Source organism: Lycorma delicatula, chromosome 5 (assembly GCF_047948215.1).
Source record: "Lycorma delicatula isolate Av1 chromosome 5, ASM4794821v1, whole genome shotgun sequence".
In the NCBI taxonomy this organism is placed as follows: Eukaryota; Metazoa; Arthropoda; class Insecta; order Hemiptera; family Fulgoridae; genus Lycorma; species Lycorma delicatula.
Window position 1 is genome coordinate 12,082,314 of NC_134459.1, and position 21,071 is coordinate 12,103,384.

The 21,071-nt window shown below is 30.7% G+C and overlaps 1 protein-coding gene across 1 annotated transcript in view; it reads left to right on the top strand.

The window, feature by feature from the left end:
- Window positions 1-21,071, top strand: part of LOC142324723 (uncharacterized) — a 79,943-nt gene that overhangs the window by 54,962 nt on the left and 3,910 nt on the right. The window contains exons 11-13 of the mRNA XM_075365641.1: window positions 3,970-4,257; window positions 10,073-10,238; window positions 17,317-17,432. Of these exons, the coding sequence (XP_075221756.1) occupies window positions 3,970-4,257; window positions 10,073-10,238; window positions 17,317-17,432 (570 nt within the window). The remainder of the gene's footprint in view (window positions 1-3,969; window positions 4,258-10,072; window positions 10,239-17,316; window positions 17,433-21,071) is intronic.

A 21,071-nucleotide genomic window follows, 5' to 3' on the forward strand; every position in this document is an offset into this window, starting at 1 on the left:
CTTGTTTATTTATATATATATATGTAAATTTTCATGATATGGATTACGTAGAAGTAATAACATGTAACGTCTATTACATAGAGGTTTTCATAGGGTTGGTACATGACAAGTAGCAAACAAAATAATTGTTGTTTTATCTTTTCATTAATTTTATTTATACCATACAATCTACAGTAATAGAAGCGTATTAGATATTATGAACTTTATAGACAAAACATAGTGTAAATTGTTATACTGGGTAACACATAAAATAAAAACACAATTAACAGAATCAGTAATTATTAATTATAATAATCAAACAAAACATTTTGTTTTATAATTACAATATAATCAAATATATTATAGTTAAACAAAATTGATTGTCTTCTTCCTCTTCTTTGCTGTCAGAGGAAAATTTGTCTTCAGAATCTTCAATATTTGGATTCATCAGGAAATTAAACACTTTTTCCGATAAAGATTCTTTCTTTTGTAGTAACGGACAGGCTTCTTTTATTTATTCCTGAAGGCCCTGGCAGCTTAGAATTATCTTCATATTTCTAAACAAAGAAGTTGAAATAATCAGTAATGTTGCCATGAAAATGTTAGACGTAAAATAAGATCTATTATGCGACTGATTTTTTATAAATTACTAGTGATTATATATAGTTATGTATTAAAAACAAAGTTATGTATTAAAATTGTTTTCTACTAAAAGCAGTAATCAAACAAAGATTTTGCTATTAATACTAAAATAATCATAGGAAAAATACAATCAAAAGATGAACTTACTCTTTTTGATGTCACAACTGGGCTGAGTTTTCAATGAAGAACTTTACTCAGTATTCTTACATTCAACTTATATTCAATTCTAGTAGAAAAAAATTGAAAAAAAAAACTAAAATAGAATAAAAAATTTAACAAAAATAGATAGAAAATTTGAGTAGCATAGAAAAAACTTAAAAAATTAGAAAAAAAAATAATTTAAGAAAAGAATGTGAACTAAACCGTAAAAATGTAATTCAATCCTTCGTTGAGACATTAGTGCATAACCCATTGCTTCTCAGTATTGCTGCCTGTGTTCCTGTGACTTAAGAAAAGCATAAACAAGGTATGTCACAATGACGTCAGCCCCACGGCTGAAGCCATTTCAACGTCAAAGTAACATTGTCCGCATTGAGCATGTTAATCACAGAGATTTTCAAGGATTGTGAAATTATCAGTTGTAAGGAATACTGTAATTGTCTTACTTAAGATTGAATAATGCCAGGCGGCCTGCAATGTTATTGCTCTCTCACTCACTTTCTCTTTCTCCTCCATTCACTCTCTCTCTCTCTCTTTGCTATATTATTATTTCTACTCTATGCCTATATGAGGGCCACCCACTATAAATGTAATATTTCATCCTGACTGCAGAATTGTGAAACCTGTTCTTTCTATATATTGCATATGTTCTTCCTATATTCCTGTTATATGTACTGCATAGATGTTCAACCTCCATCATTCAGAGGGAGCTGCACCCAATCTGTTATTTAACTTTGTTAATATTGAATGTGACTTCTGTTATAGGTATTTTAATCTTTTTTCACATCTTTTTATTTGTAATGATACTACTCCGTTAGATGTTTCAACTGTTGTAGAAGTATAAAAATCACAAGAAAAGGGTGTAATTCTTACAAAGGGTCATCTTAGTATCCTATCTATAATTCATTTAAATAAAATAAGTACTTCAAAAATGTCTACTTATTTTGTAATTCTGATCTTTAAACTTAGAATGGAATTCAGAATATAATTATAAGATAACTGTCATACTTTTTTATATTCGCACATATTTCAAGTAAAGTGTATACTGTATTCACATGTAAATGTGCTTTCTGAATTCACATGTAAATACATCTGAAAGGACTTTTCAAACATTATAACCGTTGAATGAATATTTTTTTTTACAACTAATGATACTTATTAGAACAAGCTGTTGTTGTGTACTATTAACATGCATTGATTCTAATAAAAATAATTAGTTATTCATATAATCAAAGACTTTTCTTAATTTTTTTTTAAAATTGTTTTAAAAATGTTCAGCTATAACAAAATAGTAGAGTGTACGTAATATTATATAGAATTAATCATCCATTCTATTGGTTTTAGACCCGTGCTAATCATGTTTAAATATATCTGTGCAAAAAAGTGAAATTGCTCTATCTGCCAAGAAAGCTTCTATTTACTTATCTTCAAAGAATGTGTGATCAGTTCTGATCCTGTTTACTTTGTAAAATGTCAGTTGAAGGCTGTTGAGCAGAATGAACAATTTGCCTCTGTCAACGATAATCTGTGAAAAAAAATACAATTGCCATGAAAATTATTATCAATTGTGTGAAGTTGTTTAAGCTTGGAGCACACCAGTATGACATGATCTTTTCATGTTATCCATTGACTTGTCCTTTGAATAACTACAATGGCATTATTGTGTATGTTATTCAGCATCATGTCAAGAAACATACTACCGACAGTTAATTACTGGTAGACTAGACAATAATGTTGGCAAAATTAACAAGCATGTAAATTTTTTTTTATGTTAGGTCCTTGTTTGAATTTTATTTAATACATTTGCAATGGTTGCAGCTTGAACTACATCAATTAATTTCATTTTATACATATAAGTAATACATAAAGGGTGTTTCATTTTAATCGCCCCAGGCAATTTTCTCATAAACTACACACAATACAAAAAAATTACCTTAACAAACGTTACTCAAATTGGAGGGGAACACCTCATGATGGCCTTGGATTTGACATTAAACTTTACTTTATTTCAAGGTTAACATGATTATTTCAAATGAAATGACCCATTTTTGACTCTACCATTGAAATGAGCAGAAAATTTTACATTGGAATATGTGGTCACACTTATGACCTTGGAACTTTTTTGAAGGTCATACTGCTACTCATCAGAGATAGTGTTATACGATAGTGTAAAGTCATTTTTTATAACCCCTTTTTTTTTTTAAACTTTTTCCATAGTTTGGGGGATAAATGGCCTAGAATATAAATATCCCTGAATATTGTATGACCTTCAAAAATCTGTAACTCGTAATAAAACTATCTCTGTATAATAATATTCCCTGTACAACACTATCTCTGATGGTTAGCCATATGACCTACAAAAAGGTCTAAGGTCATATGTGTGACCACATATTTCAATGTAAAATTTTCTACTCTTTTCATTGGTGGAGTCAAAATCGGTCATTCCATTTGAAAAAAATGTTAACCTTGAAGTAAGGTCAAGGTCAAATCCAAGGTCACGATGATTTGTTCCTCTCCAATCTGAATAACTTTTTTGTAGTTAATTTTTTTGTGCTGTGTGTAGTTTATGAGAAAATCACCTGGGCTAATTAAAATGAAATACACTGAAAAAAGTTTCTAGGTTATATTATGACCACATATTTCAATATAAAATTTTTTGCTATTTTCATTGGTGGAGTCAAAAGCAAGTCATTCCATTTGAAAAAATTGTGTTAACCTTGAAATAACAGTCAACTTCAAGGTCAAAATCTAAGGGCACCATGACGTGTCCCTCTACAATCTGAGTATTTTTTGTTTAGATCATTTTTTTGTATTGTGCATAGTTTACGGGAAAATCTTTTCATCCACATTGGTTTGATTTTATTTATTTGTAGTGTCCCCTTGTTATTGTTTTTGTTTGTTTGAGAATTTTTCTTTATATAATGTTATGCTTATCACTTGCTTGTAGCTTTTTTCAAAATTTGTTTTTTTAAATGTGATATTTTATTCTGTAATTTTTTTGGGTGGAAATAACCTTTCTGATTATTTACTTATAAAAAGAATACTCTAGGTTTTTCTTTTTTAAATTGTAGCTTCCAATGGAAGAGATCACAGGATTAAGCAGTCATCCTGAAAGAAGTAATATTATGAACACATAAATTAAATTTTAAGTAATTTTAAAGTTTATTACGTTAAGGTTTTTTTTTTCAGTTAGGTAGCATTGGAACAGCTGCAGTACTAGAATTATATGAGTATAGAGTAGCTGCTATGAGTCATACAGAAAGTGTGTTACAAGGTAATTTACAAGCTGTTGATAATTATTGCACACAGTTAAGACATAGGTTGTCGATCATGACATCTGAAATGAACAAATTATTATCTGAATTACATAATAAAGAGCAAAGCCTTGAAGCATCTCAGTCTGCTGTTACCAGCTTACAACGGAATCTAGTTTCAGTGGAATCATTATTACAAGCCACGCAGAACAAATATACCCAGGTACATATTTACTCTGTATGTAAACATTATTAATGAAAACTGTATGTGAAATCAAATTATAAATCGTATTATTTTAATGTAGTTTATGCATACTTATTTCATGTATTCACAAACAGCAAACAAAGCTCAACTCCCAAACAATAAATACACCTACATTATGAACTGGCACAGGTGTGTTGATGAGTCTTATTCTACCAAGCTAATACAAGACAGTGTTAACAGTTCTTTATTTATATATATATATATATATATAATGCAGAATTATATATATTATTGTTTTATTAGATAAGTACAAAGTCTAAAATTTTTTACTTATTTATGTAACTGAATATGAGCAGTGTTTATAGCCTGTAAACATCAAACTGATTATCTACCTTATCCCTTACTCTGGATAGCTGTCTACTAGAATCACTTCCACTACTGCTGTTATTTTTTGGCACAGGTGGTAAAGTGACTAGATTTTCTTTAGTATACCTAATCTTCTATGTAGCCCCAAAAGAAGAAATGCATTGGCATCAAAGGGGTATCCTGGTGGACTGATAAAATTCAGATTATAATAATAGAATGTTAAATTATTTAGATGTCGATATTGAAATAAAGAAGGAAAACCAAAATTAAATATCCACATATAGAAAACCTATATCTAATGATATAACTATTCATAAAAAACTAAATCACCTTGGTCTCATAAAATTAAACTCTTCTACAAATATGATGATAAATAGAACAATAAAATATATACATAATAGAGCAAAGAAAAGTTAAATGATGAAATAAAAGTCATAAAACATATAGTGCTTGAAAATGGATATGATACTACTTTAATTAATATTATTTATAAAAAAACAACTATCAAAACAAAATAACTACCTTTCCAAATAATCATAATAAGACAAAAAAAAAGAGTGAAAAAATATACATAAAGCTTTTATACACTAATAATGTCATTGAAAACATTACTAAAACAACAATATTTAAACCAGCACACAAACCTAATAACCACATAGTAAAATACTAGCTGCAGAGGCGTGCTGTAGGCAAGCTCTCCAGGTGGGAGGCGTCTCAAAATGTGATTATTAAGTGTCCAAAATTGATTACCTCTTGTGTAAATTTTTTTTTTTTTTTTAATACTGAAAATTGATATAATGAAAGTTAAATTAGAAATTGTTATTAACGAATCGGGATTTTCTGCTAGTGTTTGGTACATTCCATTGCCTACTTTTTGGTTTTAGTTAAACCCAGAAAAATAAAAAAATATATTAATATATATTTTGCATATATATGGAATATATCAATATATAATAATATAACAAGTAATACCTGACCACCATGAGACATGTACTAACAAATCAGGATTTTCTGCTAGTGATCAGTACATTCCAGTGCTAAGCTACCGGGGATGGACACACACACAGAAAGACACATACAAATGTCCTTTAGTAGGGTAGGATTTAAGATATATAAATAGTAATAATAAAATAAACAGTTTGAGTGGAATTTATAAAATTAGATGTAATGATTGTGATACTATTTATGTAGGTAAAATAAATCCTATAAAACTAGATTTCTTAAACATTATAAAAATTACAGAAATAATAAATTAGATTTATCCAATATAGCAGACAATTTAATAAATAATAAACATTCTATTTTTGATATTAACATAAATTTTTATTAATTTTCTGAAATTAATAAAGATGACTTAAATAAATAAAATTAAATATGTTAGAAAAATATTATATATATAAATACAAACAAAATTTCAATTTGATAAATCATCAGACAGTGTTTGAGGGAGAGACATTCTTATAAAAACTGTAACACATAGCAGTACTCATGTGAATTAATACACAATTATCAGGATTTTAGTATTTTTATATTTTTATTATGTGATAATGGAATTATTTCAATCATGACAGAATGTGGGATCCCACGAAAGTACTTTCAATTTAATTGACATGAAATGCTATTGAATTTATATGAAACAATCCAAGATGATATGGAAATTCACTCGAGGTATTTTACATCGGGCAGAGTGCTGTTTTCATTGTGAAGGAGGTAATTTCGAACAGTAACTCTGAGGCTTGTTATTCTGTTACCATTTATCATTTCATGTATTTTACTTATCTTTTTTTTTTGTTTTGCTATATTAAGAATAATGTTTATTAGGTGTAGAAACAATAATACAATTTTCTGTCTATTTTCCATAAAACTAAAGAGTAAAGTTGGCAGTTTCTTATGTAATTTGAGCTTGGAAATAGGATAAAACAGGTCCCAAAACTGTAACTCAAGTAGTTTTTAAGATATCCAATGTAAAACACAAAATTTGGTGTCAAATAACAATTTTTTTTAGGTTTGTAGTAGAATAGGTTTGTTAAACAACTGATAAATGCAAAAGATTTAGTATCAAAATTTGAAGAGAATTTAATTCTGAAAAAATTAATGTAAAATTAAAAACTTTTATCAATCATTTTTTTATCAAAGCAAAACGGACAAAAAATAGAGAGAAAATCATATTATTCTTTCTGTATATCATAAACATTCATATATTGTGTGATTCAGCATTTACCATGTAGCTCAGGTCAATGTAGTAACAGGCAAATTTCATGTCGCACTGGTTTGCCAAAAACAAAAAGCGTCACGAATTCTATGGAAAGAAAATTTTTATCCTTTCCGCTTGCAGAAGGTTCAAAATTTGCAGCTAACAGGTTACTTCCAACAGTTAAACTTGTGTCCTTGGCTTCTAGACAACGGCTTTGCTTCTACTCATTTTGTATTTTCAATATAAAAATTTATTTCTCAGGAATGGTAGTTGTATTGAGCTGAAATTTTGTGTAATGCTAAGGTACCTAGAGGTTTACTCGTGTTGTAGTAATAAACTTGATTTCTCAATCCATTTCAAAATGGCGACCATGTAAACTTTTCAATTGTTAATATTTTTGCAATCATTGGTTTATTTAAATGTAATTACAAAAACTGTTTAGCATTTTATGTCGAAGAAAGTGACCTTATTTATTCAAATCCATATAAATAATAAAGTTATGGCAAACATTCTTGAAATGAGTTGCTCTATTTTCCTGAATCTCATCCCTTCAGTTCTTGAAATGAACTTTATAAACACTTATATATATATGCACTGGGTGGGTGATAGAATAGACTTTGATATTTATACATGCACTGGATATATATATATATATATATATATATATATATATATGGGTTAGTTGACTAGAATAATTAGCCTATCGGTTAATCTTTTCTGCACAAATAGCAGTTCATTATCATTGCATGATTTAAAATATTATATACGAAGAAATTTATAGTGTTTATTTTTTCTGTCAACTTTAAAAAACAAATTCTGCATTTTCTATTTATTGATATTTAGAGATATGATCATATATTTTAAAAAATTATACCAATTCTGTCTGTAACTGTTCTGTGACCACAATACTAAACATACATTAACCAAACTTCACAGGGCCCATATCTACACCTTCAGGATCATTCTAAAACAAAAATTCAAAAGTTGCAACTAAAAAAACGGTCAAATTTGCCCCTTTCACCATTTTACAACATTAATATATATGCATATTAAATTATCCTCCTGCATGTTTGTCGTCGCCTAACAGTCGCATTATTAACAGATAAAATCCAAATTTTAATTGGTCAATATTCAGGGCTACAAGATGTATATAAGTTGAAATAAGTTCTAATTAATTTGATTATATTTATGGCTCAAAAAATAAAAATAATCTACGCTTAGAAATTAAATTAAATCTGTAAATTAATTGACAACGGACTACTTTTAGCGAGAGCTGTGTGCAGTGGATGGAGCCATGTGCAGCCACCCGCCGCAACACCATTGGTCCATAATCTCAAGCCATGAAAACTTTGCATTGGCACTTGATTATACATCAAAATTTTATCAAGAAATATAGAAGTAACATTTCTTACTGGAAAGATGTTTTCATACCTAGGATTCTAATAATTTCAACCAATTTTCCATTCCAATTTAAACATTTGCAATTCCCTGTAAGAATATCATACGCTATGATTATCAACAAATCACAGAGACAATCCCTAAACACTGCTGGATTTCTGTTGGAAGATAGTTATTTTGATCAGTCAATTATATGTGGCGCGCTCAAGAGTTGGTTCACCAAGAAATTTATTCATTCAACCTGAGAATCGACAGAAAAACATAATTTACAAACTACCTTATTAACTATATGGGATAATAATCTTTTTATTTTTTTTTCAACTTTAATGTATTGTAATATATTTTGATTTTACTATAGGTGTGTATTTTACTTAATTTTTATTGTTCGACGACATTATTCAACATCCACTTGGTGTTGCTTATAGCTGTAGCTGGTAACGTGTATGTAAGTCAAAATAAGTTTTAATTAATTTGATTATATTCATGGCTAATAAATAGAATATCAATTAAAAAAATCTTACAGAAATTGTGGTTTAAATTTTCCCTTTAAAAATATGACTCTTTCTCTCATTGAAGGGCTAGCTGCTGGGCCTGCAGAGCTGGTCCAGGTAGCTAGTGTTACATAAATGATAAACATATATTAGATGTATGAGAAAAGTAATGAGATTGGTAACACTACAAGTGATCTGGCAATGTTGTGTCTAGATCAGTGGTCAGTGCTAGACCAGTTTGTTCATCCCTTCCAAATGCTCAGTACGAGTTTCAACTCCATTCAGCCAACACATAATTTTTTAAAGTGCCATCAGTGAAGTTGTGTTTTTGTTGTGTGTTACGAAAATGGAGCATCGGAATTTAGTGACATTGTGCAATCAAGTTTTGTGTTTAACTTGGGGAATCCCCGAGTGTGACCTTTGAAAAGTTGAAACAGACCTATGGGAAACATTGCTTATCAAGAGCACAAGCATTCTGCTGGCACAAATAATTTTTGGAAGGCCGAGAACACGTTGAAGATCAACCTCGCTCAGGGAGACCTTCAACTTCAAAATCTGATGAAAACGTTGAGCGTGTGAGGGTTCTTGTGAAATCAGACCATTGTTTAACAATAAGGATGATGAGTGAAGAGTTAAATTTAAAAAATTTCACTGTACATCAAATTTTGACAGACAATTTGGACATGCGAAAGATTTGTGTGAAATCGGTGCCGAATTTTTGACCTCAAAACGCATTCCTACGGCCCCTCAACCCCCACTATTCACTTGATTTGAGTCCTTGTGACTTCCTTTTCCCAAAATTGAAACATGTCTTAAAAGGAAGTTATTTTGGAACTCTGGAGAGCATTCAAAAGACTGTGACCGACCAGTTAAAAGCCCTACCAGTTGAAGCCTTCCAGCGCTGCTACCAGGAGTGGGAACAATGACTTCGCCGGTGTATAGCTGCCCAAGGGTACTACTTTGAAGGGGATAATATTGTTATTTGAAAAAAATAAAAACTTTGGTAAGAAAAAAGTCAGTCTCATTACTTTTCTCACACACCTTGTATTTTAACTTATAATAAGGTCTTAAAAAAAAAAGTACTAAATATTTTTTAAAATGATGCAATAATAGGTGATATTATTGGTATTGTAGAAATAAATATATATAAATTGATTTTAAAGAAATTTTATAGAATTATTTTTTTATAAAGCAGTTTGTGCAATTTTATTTTTACTGTTAATTAATCAATTAATTCACCACAGAATGCAGAAGCTTGATGAGTGACGGTTTTTTTTTGTAGGTTGATAATAAAAATCTTTTTAATTAAATTTTGTGAAGTTACTTTTTATGTTTTTAATGTGTTGATTTTTATCAATTTTTTTTTTTTTTACCAAATTAACAGGTGACAGAAGATTTAAAAGCCAGTAAAAATGTTGTTGAAGAACTGTTAAAAGAACTCAATAATGTTAAACAAAATCTTAGAGAGTCTCAACAGCAGAATGTACTCTTAAAGGAAAAGATTGAAGAAATGGAAAATGATCATCAGCGTGATCTTGAAAAGCAAGAAGGTAATGAATTTAATTATATTCTGTATTGAATAGTACATGTATATATATATATATATGTTCAGATGATTTCTTGTTCATTAATAGAGAATAATTTTAAATTAGATTTTTAATAAATAAAGAATTTTTCAAACCTTGTGTTGAGATAGATCAGTTTTACATAACTATAATTGAAATTGTGCACTTAACACTGTTGCATAACTTGTAGAAGGTGACCGTTAAAGATTATTTTAAAATAATTCACCTCTATAAAGACTACATACACATAAGGAATGATACCTGATATTATAAAGTAATGAGTTTTTTTTAAATAGGATAACATATCATTATGGAAAAAAAGTAGGATTAATAATAATTGATGTTAGTTTGTGACAGTACCAATTAAAATATTCTATCTATAGAAGACCCAATCTATAATTTATTCTAGAATAACAAAGTTTACTTAATTTATTTTTCATACTTGCTCGCTTCATCACTTCTGAGTCAAAGTGCAGACCAACAGCCTTATCATCTACTGTTCTTTCACATTTCTTCATTAGAAACCTTATGTAAAATCTTATTTAAAAACCTTAATTAAAACATTCTTTTAAGTGTATCTTTCATTACTTATTACAATATTATTATTTTATATTTACAGTATAGTTAGTTTATAAAAACAATATATTTTGAAATTTTGTGTTTTTAGATTGCATTAATATCATTATTTTTTTTTAAATAAAAAAGCAAACAATAGATATACAAATGTAGGCCAACCTAAAATTCAAGCAATATAAACATTGTCCACAATATTCTGTTAACAATAGAGTATTGTATTGGTGAAATGCTTCCTTAAACATTTTTCAACAAAAAAATTCTAGCAAGATTCAAGAGTCCTCAAAAATTAAAAAGACGTGCAAAAAGGGAAACTATTTAGTAGAATAAACTGAAACTATGTGATGTTCAGCTTGGTACTTCAGATGTAGAAAATATCTGCCATTGAAAAAGTTTTTTATTATAACTACTTTTGTTTATTTCAAAATGTTGGTTTCGCTTGAAATTTGTACCATGGAAGACAACATGGTGTGATAAGATCTTTTGTTTTCTGTTGGTTTAAAACCAACTGAAATTCACTTGCGGATTTTAAAACAGTATGGTAAAAGTATGTTAACTGTGTAAACTTTTATTAGCGAATTAAAAGTTAATCTTAGGGATTTGAATCATTTTAATGATGTTATTCCACAAGGGCAGATGGATAAAAATTTGGAAAGTTGCTGAAATTTGTACTGAGTATTGGTACTATTCATTGTGTTATCACCCTGACAGGTAATCTTACTCTTTAAGACTGAGGGTTGGCTTCCCCATGGCCCTAGCCTCTGCAGCCTTTCTTCCGACCACCCAGAACTGCAGAACACTACACTATACACATACAAATGAACACTACACAAATTACAACATATACCCTTACACAACTACACAGCATCCTACACTTTTTTCTTACATTTACACTCGATGGTGTTGCGATATCTTACAAAACGCAACTGTAACCCAAGGTGGAAATTATCGTGCTGGTGGGTGAATGGCTCTATGTAGTGAGTCTTGAACGATGTCCTCTGGACACCAGAGCAAACCCAGTTACATTTAGCTGTAGCTGCAGTACACATGCACTCTGCTGGAGTGGTTCGTTATATCACCGGTACTTGTGGGACCAAAATGACAAATCCTATGATGGCTGGTGATCCATCTGAAAAAGCCACCATCATATGTCTTGTTAAAGACCTCAATCAGCTTTGTCCGCTGATGACAGCTGTCCCAAGGTAAATAATTTAAATGGTGACAAATCACCTTTAAAATACACAAATGTAAGATTTGTAGTTTTATGCAGTAATCAGGAAGGTTGGCACCCTTCATAAGATTTCATGATCAATAAAATAGTAACTGGCTCAAGCAGTTCCTCCAGGAACATAAGAAAACTGAGAGCCACATCAATTCTAATAGAGACTTTCAGTGATGAGCAAGGTCGATCGCTGTTACATCATTACAAATATGGGCGATATAAGTGTGGTATATCTTAAAACCTTGAATACCTAGCCGAGGAGTAATTTTTGGCTAGGATCTTCTTGAGATGGACATTAAAGAAATTACCAAAGAGCTTTGTTCCCAAGATGTGACAGAGGTGAAGAAAATAATGAGGCGTCAGAGTGGGATGGAAGAACCTACTCCCTCCCTCATTTTTATCTTCAACTTCCCCACACTACCGGAGAAAATTAAAGTGTGATACCTAGTGGTTAGAGTATGACCGTTCATCCCTAACTGACGACCGAGTTTCCATTGTCAAAGATAACAGTCATACCACAACTTCTTGTCTGAACACCGCAATATGTGCTAGATGTGCAAAAGAAGACCACAAGGACACTGACTGTCAGGAGGAAGAAAGATGTGCAAACTGCGGAGGAAAACATTGAGCTCAATCTTGCTCAAAGATTGCCCAAGTTTCAAAGAAGAGAAAGCTATCCTAAAAATCTGTACTGAACAAAAGCTTTCTTTCCCAGCCACCCAAAGAGAATATAAAAAAACTGTTAGCTCTCGAAACCTGATTAAACCGGATGTCTCTCTCGCTGCCGCGACAAGTAAAGCTCTTATAAATATAGAAAACAAACAGTATGGATCCTGCAGTGAGCTGAAGAAGGTTGTTCAGGTGTTATTTGATCAGGTTACTTCTCTTACTGCAACTATTTCTCAGTTAACAAAGATGAATAAGAAGTCAGTAGTTACAACTACTAAAACTAACACTAATGGGATCCCTCTCAAAGTTCTTGTCTCTAACGTTTCATTTTTGCAGACAGGCGTAAATACAACTGGTGGTAAGCCACTAAATAAACTCCCTATTAAGGGAGTCCACACAACCACCTCCTCTGGGATGGATGTTGTCTGTAACACTTTCAAATATCGACATCTCCTTTTGCTCACCAAATTTACGTTTTAATTGGTCTGCTTGTGACAACCTTCACGGCAGTGACCACAGGCCAATTACTTTAAATTTTGGTGTCGACTGCAAGGTGAATAAAAGGCCACAGAGATGGATTGTTGAAAAGGTGAATTGGAACAGTTACCGTGAAGCTTTCCCATCAGAGTATGATGATGGTGAAGATGCCCTTGACAAACTTACCTCTTTTACATCTCTGATACTTGAAAATGCTAATAGGTATATCCCACAAACATCAGGAAACCCAAGACGTCCTTCCATTTCTTGGTAGAATGCTGATTGCCAAAATACTATTAGCAATCGACAACAAGCACTGTGCAAATTTAACTGTAGGCCTACAAATGAACACCTAGATTTGTACCATAAGGCTAGAGCAGTATGTCGTCGGGTATTCGTAGACGCTAGGAGGAATTTCATGGACACCATCTTTCATAGACGTGGAAAAAGATCCATACAATCTGCGGATACCAAAACAATCCATTCTCAAACTGATTTATGAAGGAGAACTCCTTACATCACCTTCTACAGTGCCAAGTACTGTGGCAGATTCTTTTCGTTTGTTATCCCTCACCTCATCATACAGTAATGAATTTCAGAAGTACAAATCACAGTTGGAAGTACTATCATTGAACGTTGGTTATTCGGTCAGTGAATTATACACTCCAATTTCATTCAACAAGTTGTCACATGCACTTAAAACTCATGTGCCAACTTCCCTGGATTTTATAACATTCGTCTCAGTATGCTCTCACACCCTCCTAGTTCGGCACTACAACACCTATTGTGTATTTTATAGTCTATTCTCCTCAAAAGTTTTCCCTTTGGTCTGGTCAGATTCCATTGTCGTACCAGGACTTAAACCTGGTAAAGACAAAGGAAGCCCCTCAAGCTACTGTCCTCTCTCTTTAACAAGCTTTCTATGCAAAGTGATGGGGAAAATGGTGAATCACAGGCTCACATGGTACTTGGAGAGACATGGCCTTATATGTCTATAACAGTGTGGTTTCCACCAAGGTCATTCTTCCATTGACCATTTTGTGTTACTGGAGGAAGTAGCTATTTAAAACGTTTCATAGCTATCTTCTTTAATATCAAAAGGGCGTACAACACGGCATGGCAATGTGGTATTCTTAACACCCTTAAAGAATAGGAAGTCAAGGGCTGTGTGCTTGCATATCAGGGGTTTCTTAAATTACCAAACTTTTCTTGTTCGTGTTGGAGATTCCTTATTGGGTAGAGTCACCTTGGAGAATGGAATACCTCAAGGAATGTTTTAAATACCACCTTATTTTCTATACCCATCAATAGTATTACTAAATGTGTGCAGCCATCTGTTTCATGTTCATTATTTATTGATAACTTTGCTATATATATTACATCCCGTTCAACAGCCACAGCAGATAAATTGCTGCAGAACACTACATCTCACCTTGAAACTTGGTCCAGGGTTACCGGCTTTACCTTTTCACCTGAGGAAACAAAATGTGTATTCTTTTCTCAGCTGCGAGACCCTTCCACTCTGCAAGTTTTTCTCAACTAGCTAATTACTATATCTCCCTATATTAGGTTTATTTTCTGTTAGCTGCCTTACTTGGGTCAAACCATCAATGAATTAAAAATAAAATGTTCCAAACTTTTAGATATGCTGCAAGTCCTTAGCAACACCAATTGGAGAGCCATTGAGGTCATGTATGGTGAGATTTTATTATTCCTTTGTTCGTTCTTGCTTAGAAAATGGTTGTATCGCCTAGATACAACCATATTAGATGCTCTACATCATGCTTTTCTCTGTCTTGCTGCAGGTGCTTTTAGATCAAGCCCTGCCACTAGCATACTTGTTGAGTGCAATGAACCATCACTTTGGAATAGACGTGATCAACTTCTAGCATCTTACTTTGCCCGTCTAAAAGGGAAACTGAATCACTCGGCTTTAACCACACTTCTTGCAAATCCTAATTTAAAAAGAAATGAAGACCATCTACATTATACTGCACCTATGGGTCTATGTACCCGGTAGTTACTACAGTTTTTAAATGTTGACATTCCTTCTATTTTTCCAATGTATCCCTGTTCATATCCTCTGTGGAGAATCAATTGTATAAATTTTATTTTTATCTCACCATACACAAAAAACAATCAACACCACCTGTTGTCTTTCAACAAAGTTTTCACCATATACTCTTCAAGATAAACCCAGATGTAATAGTATATACAGATGGATCAAAACAGAATGATGCCATTGGATGCGCATTTATTCTTAATAGCAGATTCTATATGTTTGGTCTGCCTAATATTAAAGGTATATTTACTGCTGAACTGTATACTCAAGAAGGCATTGAATATCGTTAACCCAGAATACCGTCATTTCCTTATTTGTAGTAACTCATGTAGTATACTCCAAGGTTTCTACTCTAGACATCCTTTGGTCACTAAAATCTATAATGCAGTCGCTGAGTTGAACCATTGTAACACAGCTGAGTTTCTGTTGGATTCCTAGCCATGTGCGAATTCCAGGTAATGAACATGCAGATTCCGTTGCTAAAGACGCATATAATCAACCTCCTTTCACCATTTGTGTTGCTACTTCTGACTATATTAATTGTATAAAACAGTCTCTTCGTGCAAAGTGACAAGGTGACTGGATGGCTACTGTTAATAACAAACTTCAGCCCGTTAAAGATTCTGTGTTGCCATGGGACTCCTCATACAAAAAAATTCGTCGTGAGGAACTGGTCCTCTGTCAATTGCGATTAGGACTTACCAGAGTTACACACAAGTACCTGATGTTAGCAGGACACACACCCCTATGCGCACAATGTAACTGCCTCATGACTGTACGCCACATACTAGGGAATTGCATATGTTATGCAGCTTTGCGTCGTAAATTTAAATTACATGAAACTTTTCGGCAAATTTTGGGTAATAATAAGGGAATTTTAGATCGGGTGTTGCTATTTTTATGAGGTGTTAATATTTTACACAAAATTAAAAATTGTGGTATATATTTTTTATTCTAGTGCTAAAGAATTATTTTAATATTTTTGTTTTTCTGTTCATTTAATTGTTATAATTTTTATTTTATTTTTTTTGTATTCTATATCTGAGATGGAACCTCTTACACCCCCTCTCAGACTTCATTAAATTGATTGAGCTTTATTTAAATTTTATAATTTTTTGTTTCCTTTTAAATAAATGTTTCCTTATTAAGTTTCCCACTGTCATATTAGTTATACTTTTTTAGCGATATTAGTTTTAATTTTTTTTGTGATATTTTATTTGTGTTATTAGTTGTAAGTTTTAGTTTTTTAAATATTTTAGTTTTTAACCTAGGTTTTGTTTTTGATCGATTTCTAGTCTTCCCGTTATCCGAGTTGGGGCCCTTCACACCCCTCATGGACATTTTTAAACTCTTTTTATTTTTAGTTTAATTTTACGTTTTTAGTTTTAAACTTATTTTTAATTTTATTTTTTCATCTGTGATTAGTTTTAAATGTTTTTTAAAAATAAATTTTTAGCTTTGATATTAGTTGTAAGTTTTTGTTTAATTTTTTATTTTTTAAGACTTTTTTTTACTATTTATTTTCTTTTATAAAATTTTATTCCAGGTGATGATAATGCTGAAGCATTTTTCACCCACCAAAAACACAAAAAAAAAATTATCCATAACCTAAGTTACCACAATATATGTTCAAGATGGGTTCCCAGACATTTGACTCATAAAGACACCCGATTTCACATTTTACAGAACTTTATAAGTTTTTAGCAGAAGATAATGTTTCATTTTAACTATAATAACGTGTTCAGCTACAATGTGTGGTTCAACAATGTGGTGCAAGAATGGCCCAGAAACAGAAGAAAACTGGAATAAGAAAACTCACAGAAAGATGGAACAAGTGCCTAAATGTAGCCAGGGATTATGTTCAAAAGTGCTTTAATTTAAATGTCATTGAATATTTTTTCTATAGTCATTTGTCTCTTTAATTATTGGATGACCCTCATATCTAATATTATTAGACTCTATTTTGTCTAGTATTCTCCAGTCTGTCATCATTATATAAAAATTAACCATTGTTGTTTACCATATTACTATTCTAAAAAGTAATCTGTATGTATTTGCAGAACTGAAGTTGTGCATTTTAAATCTGAAAAAGGAATTAGAGGCTAATGAAGAAATCACGAGACAGAAGTGTAAAGAATTGAAAGACATGGGTTTGGTCATTCAAAACAGAGAAAAGGTAACCATTTATTTTATATATACGTATATATTTCATAAGGTTTCTATATATTTGTTCTTTCAGGTTATTTTAATACCTGTTGGTAAGCTAGATGGCTGTTAAACAAAAAAACTGCATATTGGTTTTCATTAAGATTTTATTAAAAATCTGACCACACTTCCTTGTACTATTAAATTACATATACACATTTTTTAAAATGAAAAGTACATAAAAGTTTATTTCATTAATAACTTCTGATAATTTTTCATTATTATTATTTTTTTTATTGATATTGAATTATTTATTGTAATTTTTTCACAATCAGAGGAATTATTAATAAATCAATATATATAAATTAAAGAAAAAAGAGATGAAGTCGGATTTGAACCGATGTGCCTTCCCCTTGTAAGATCCAAATATTTCATTAATTCAAATTTTATTTGACAATAACTCTGGAATCAAATAAGTAATAATATGAAAATAAGTACCACTTATGATATATCATTGAAAAGCTCTCAATTAGGGCTTATTACTGCAGTCTGGATTTTGGACACTTTTTTGGTCCAGTCGATTGCTATCAAAAGGGGAGGTGCACAATTAGATGTTACAACAGTCCTAAGTCCAAAAATTTCAACATCCTCTGGCTAATCGTTTTTGAGTTATTCGAGATAGATACGTACATATGTGCAGATGTCACACTGAAATTAGTCAAAATGAATTCAGGGATGGTCAAAATGGATATTTCCGTTGAAGTCTAAAAATCAAAATTTTTGCTAACATTAGTACTTCATACAAGAAAGCAAAAATATCATTATCTTAAAAGGTTTTACATTCTATTACTCTTATAATAGATATAGTCTTGTAGCTCTATAACCATTTTTACATAATAACTAATCATTTTATATTTTATGAAACCTTCTATATCAATAAGGTTTCCGTTTTGACAACCAAAAAAATATTAAGGCATCAAGTATCCATTGAGGTAAAATACATTATAATTACTATTTTATTATAAAAGTGAGTACATTTTAGAACTTTGTTATTCCAACTGTGCAAATTATATGTGTATAAATAATTATGAATGATTTGATTCATCATTACCTAATATGTAGATGTTAATTTTTTTAATATTGTTATCATTCATTGAATACCTTTTGGCTTTATTTTTGTATTACAATGTACAAAATGCACTATATTGAAAAATCAGTGTCGCTAAGTATAGCATAAATAAATCATCAGGAACTAATTTCTAAATTTAAAATGATTTTTAAATTAAAATATACTGCTATTATTTCTGTTTAGGAATTCAGTTAAATAAATGCTGTTTCTTGTAATATATTTCTTTAAAAATTTTAATAGTAATACATTACTTTTTTAGTATTTTATATTAATAATTTATTAATGATTATTAGCATAGTAGCATATATACCTGTTTTTATAGCCTATTTTTAAATATCACATGGAATGTAGTGAAAATCTTTGGTCCAAAGGCACATGCAAATATTTATTTTCTGTCTACTTTACATTGAGGCCTGAAGTAAACAGTCTGCATGTGTGTGATGCATGTAATGCACAACACACATACATATAACAACTTTCATCCAGTTGATGCAATTCACCAGGTGGACAAAAATGACATAACTTTTAAAATAGCTACCGCACGATAAATATGTTAATCATTACTTACTGTCTGTTATTAATCTCAGATTGTCACACATTATTAGTTATTATTGTGTAATTATAGATATGTTAGGTTTATAGCAATGTAAACAATGCATTATTGAAAAATGTATACTAATTTCAGTTTTCTAATTTTATAATATTCATATTTTTTACTACTAGAGAGGCATAGAATAAACAAACATTCCACGTGCTAGTGCAAGTATTTGAACTGCAATTCTGTACATATCATGTATGATTAAATAAACAATACCAATACTTCATAGTTATTTATAGTTGTATGGCAAAGTTAAATTATATTTATGAGACTATTTTAAAAACGATTACTTGGTCTTGTCAAACTTCACTGTTATTTTAACTGTGGTGTTATTAACTGCTCTTGATAAAAGTTACTTTGAGTGAAGGTGCTTTTGTTATTAATTTGGTTTAAATGAGTATCGTACTGGAATTGATGACTTATTTGCTTTATTACATTGCTAAAAGTTAAGTTTTTGTTTGTAAGTGTTTTTAAATGTTGTGAAGTTTTTCAAGTATTGAGAGCGAGCTGAAAAGAAAAAGTATAGGATATTGTACTCGCCAAAAAGAAAAGAATACGTTTCCATTTTAGGCCAATTTAATGATTTCAATAAAATGCTGTCAAAGTTGTGAACTTCGACAGCTTTGCTACCAAAATCCACAGTTTCTTTTTTAAAAATGAATTGCCCACACTCAGTAAGATATTTTCAGCTGTCGAAAGTGATCCGGGCTTACTGAAAATTAGTCAGGCTAGTTGACACAAATTTCTTTTATTGGTGGATTTCAAATTTGTAGGATAAAGTAGAAATAGTTTTATCATTGATAGAGATTGCATAAAGATTTGGCAAAGGAAATATTTGAAACAAATTAAAGAGTTTAGCAAAATGGGAAAAAAGATTTTTTACCTGAATGAAATTGGGTGAACAAACGTCATTCAGTCATAAAGTTTGGTGTGACACTTCTGTTAAGACATCTGAACAGGCTTTTCTGTCTGATTTAAGTACTAGTATAAAATCTGTAAGTAAGGTATAAATCTGTAAGTGGTTGTAGGTCATGTAAGGAATGAAAATGGATTTATTAAAGGGTGCATTAGTTTTCAAATCCAATAAAAAGGTTGATTACCACAAAGATATGATTGGTAATTTTTTTTTTAAATTGGTTTAATACTATTATGAAATAATTTCTGCTGAATAGTGTTATTGTTATGGATAATGCATCATACCATAGTGTAAAATTAGAAAAAATCCTGAATACATCACGGCAAAAGCGAATATAATATCGTGGCTGAGAGAAAAACAAATCCCATTTGATTCTACATTTTTAAAGTTAAATGTTGAACTCCTAGAAGAAGTTAAAAAAAAAAAATAAGCAAAAATTTAACAAACATCTAATTGATGATATAGCTAAAACAAATGAACATACTGTATTACTGCTTTCACCATACCACTGCAGTCTGAATTCAGTAGAACTAGTATGGAGTAAGATAAAAGGATCTGTAGCTCAGAATAACAAAACTTATAAAATAATGAATGTAAAGGTTTTATTTGAAAATAGTATCACTGAGGTAACTGGCGGAGCTGTGTTAAACATGTGCTGCAAGAAGAAAAAAATGTGGAAGATGGATTATTTTGTTGATATCAAGGTGAATAAACTTGTTAATTTTGAAAATGACTCCTCATAATCTAATATTAATGAAGGTGAAGGTATTGTATTGAGTGGTTGTGATTATTCTCAAATGCTGCACCTTAAAAATTGAGGAATTTTTAAATTTATTTTACACATGTAAATAGTACTTCAGGGTTTGTGTAAAGCACTTAACAAATTATTTACAAACCTATTTATATTTATCATTTCATTAAACCATTATTATTTTGTATAGCTACTAACTGCATATGACAATTACTACTGTAACGGTAAAACAAAATTACCATCAAAGAAAACTAGTATGTTTAACAATTAATAACC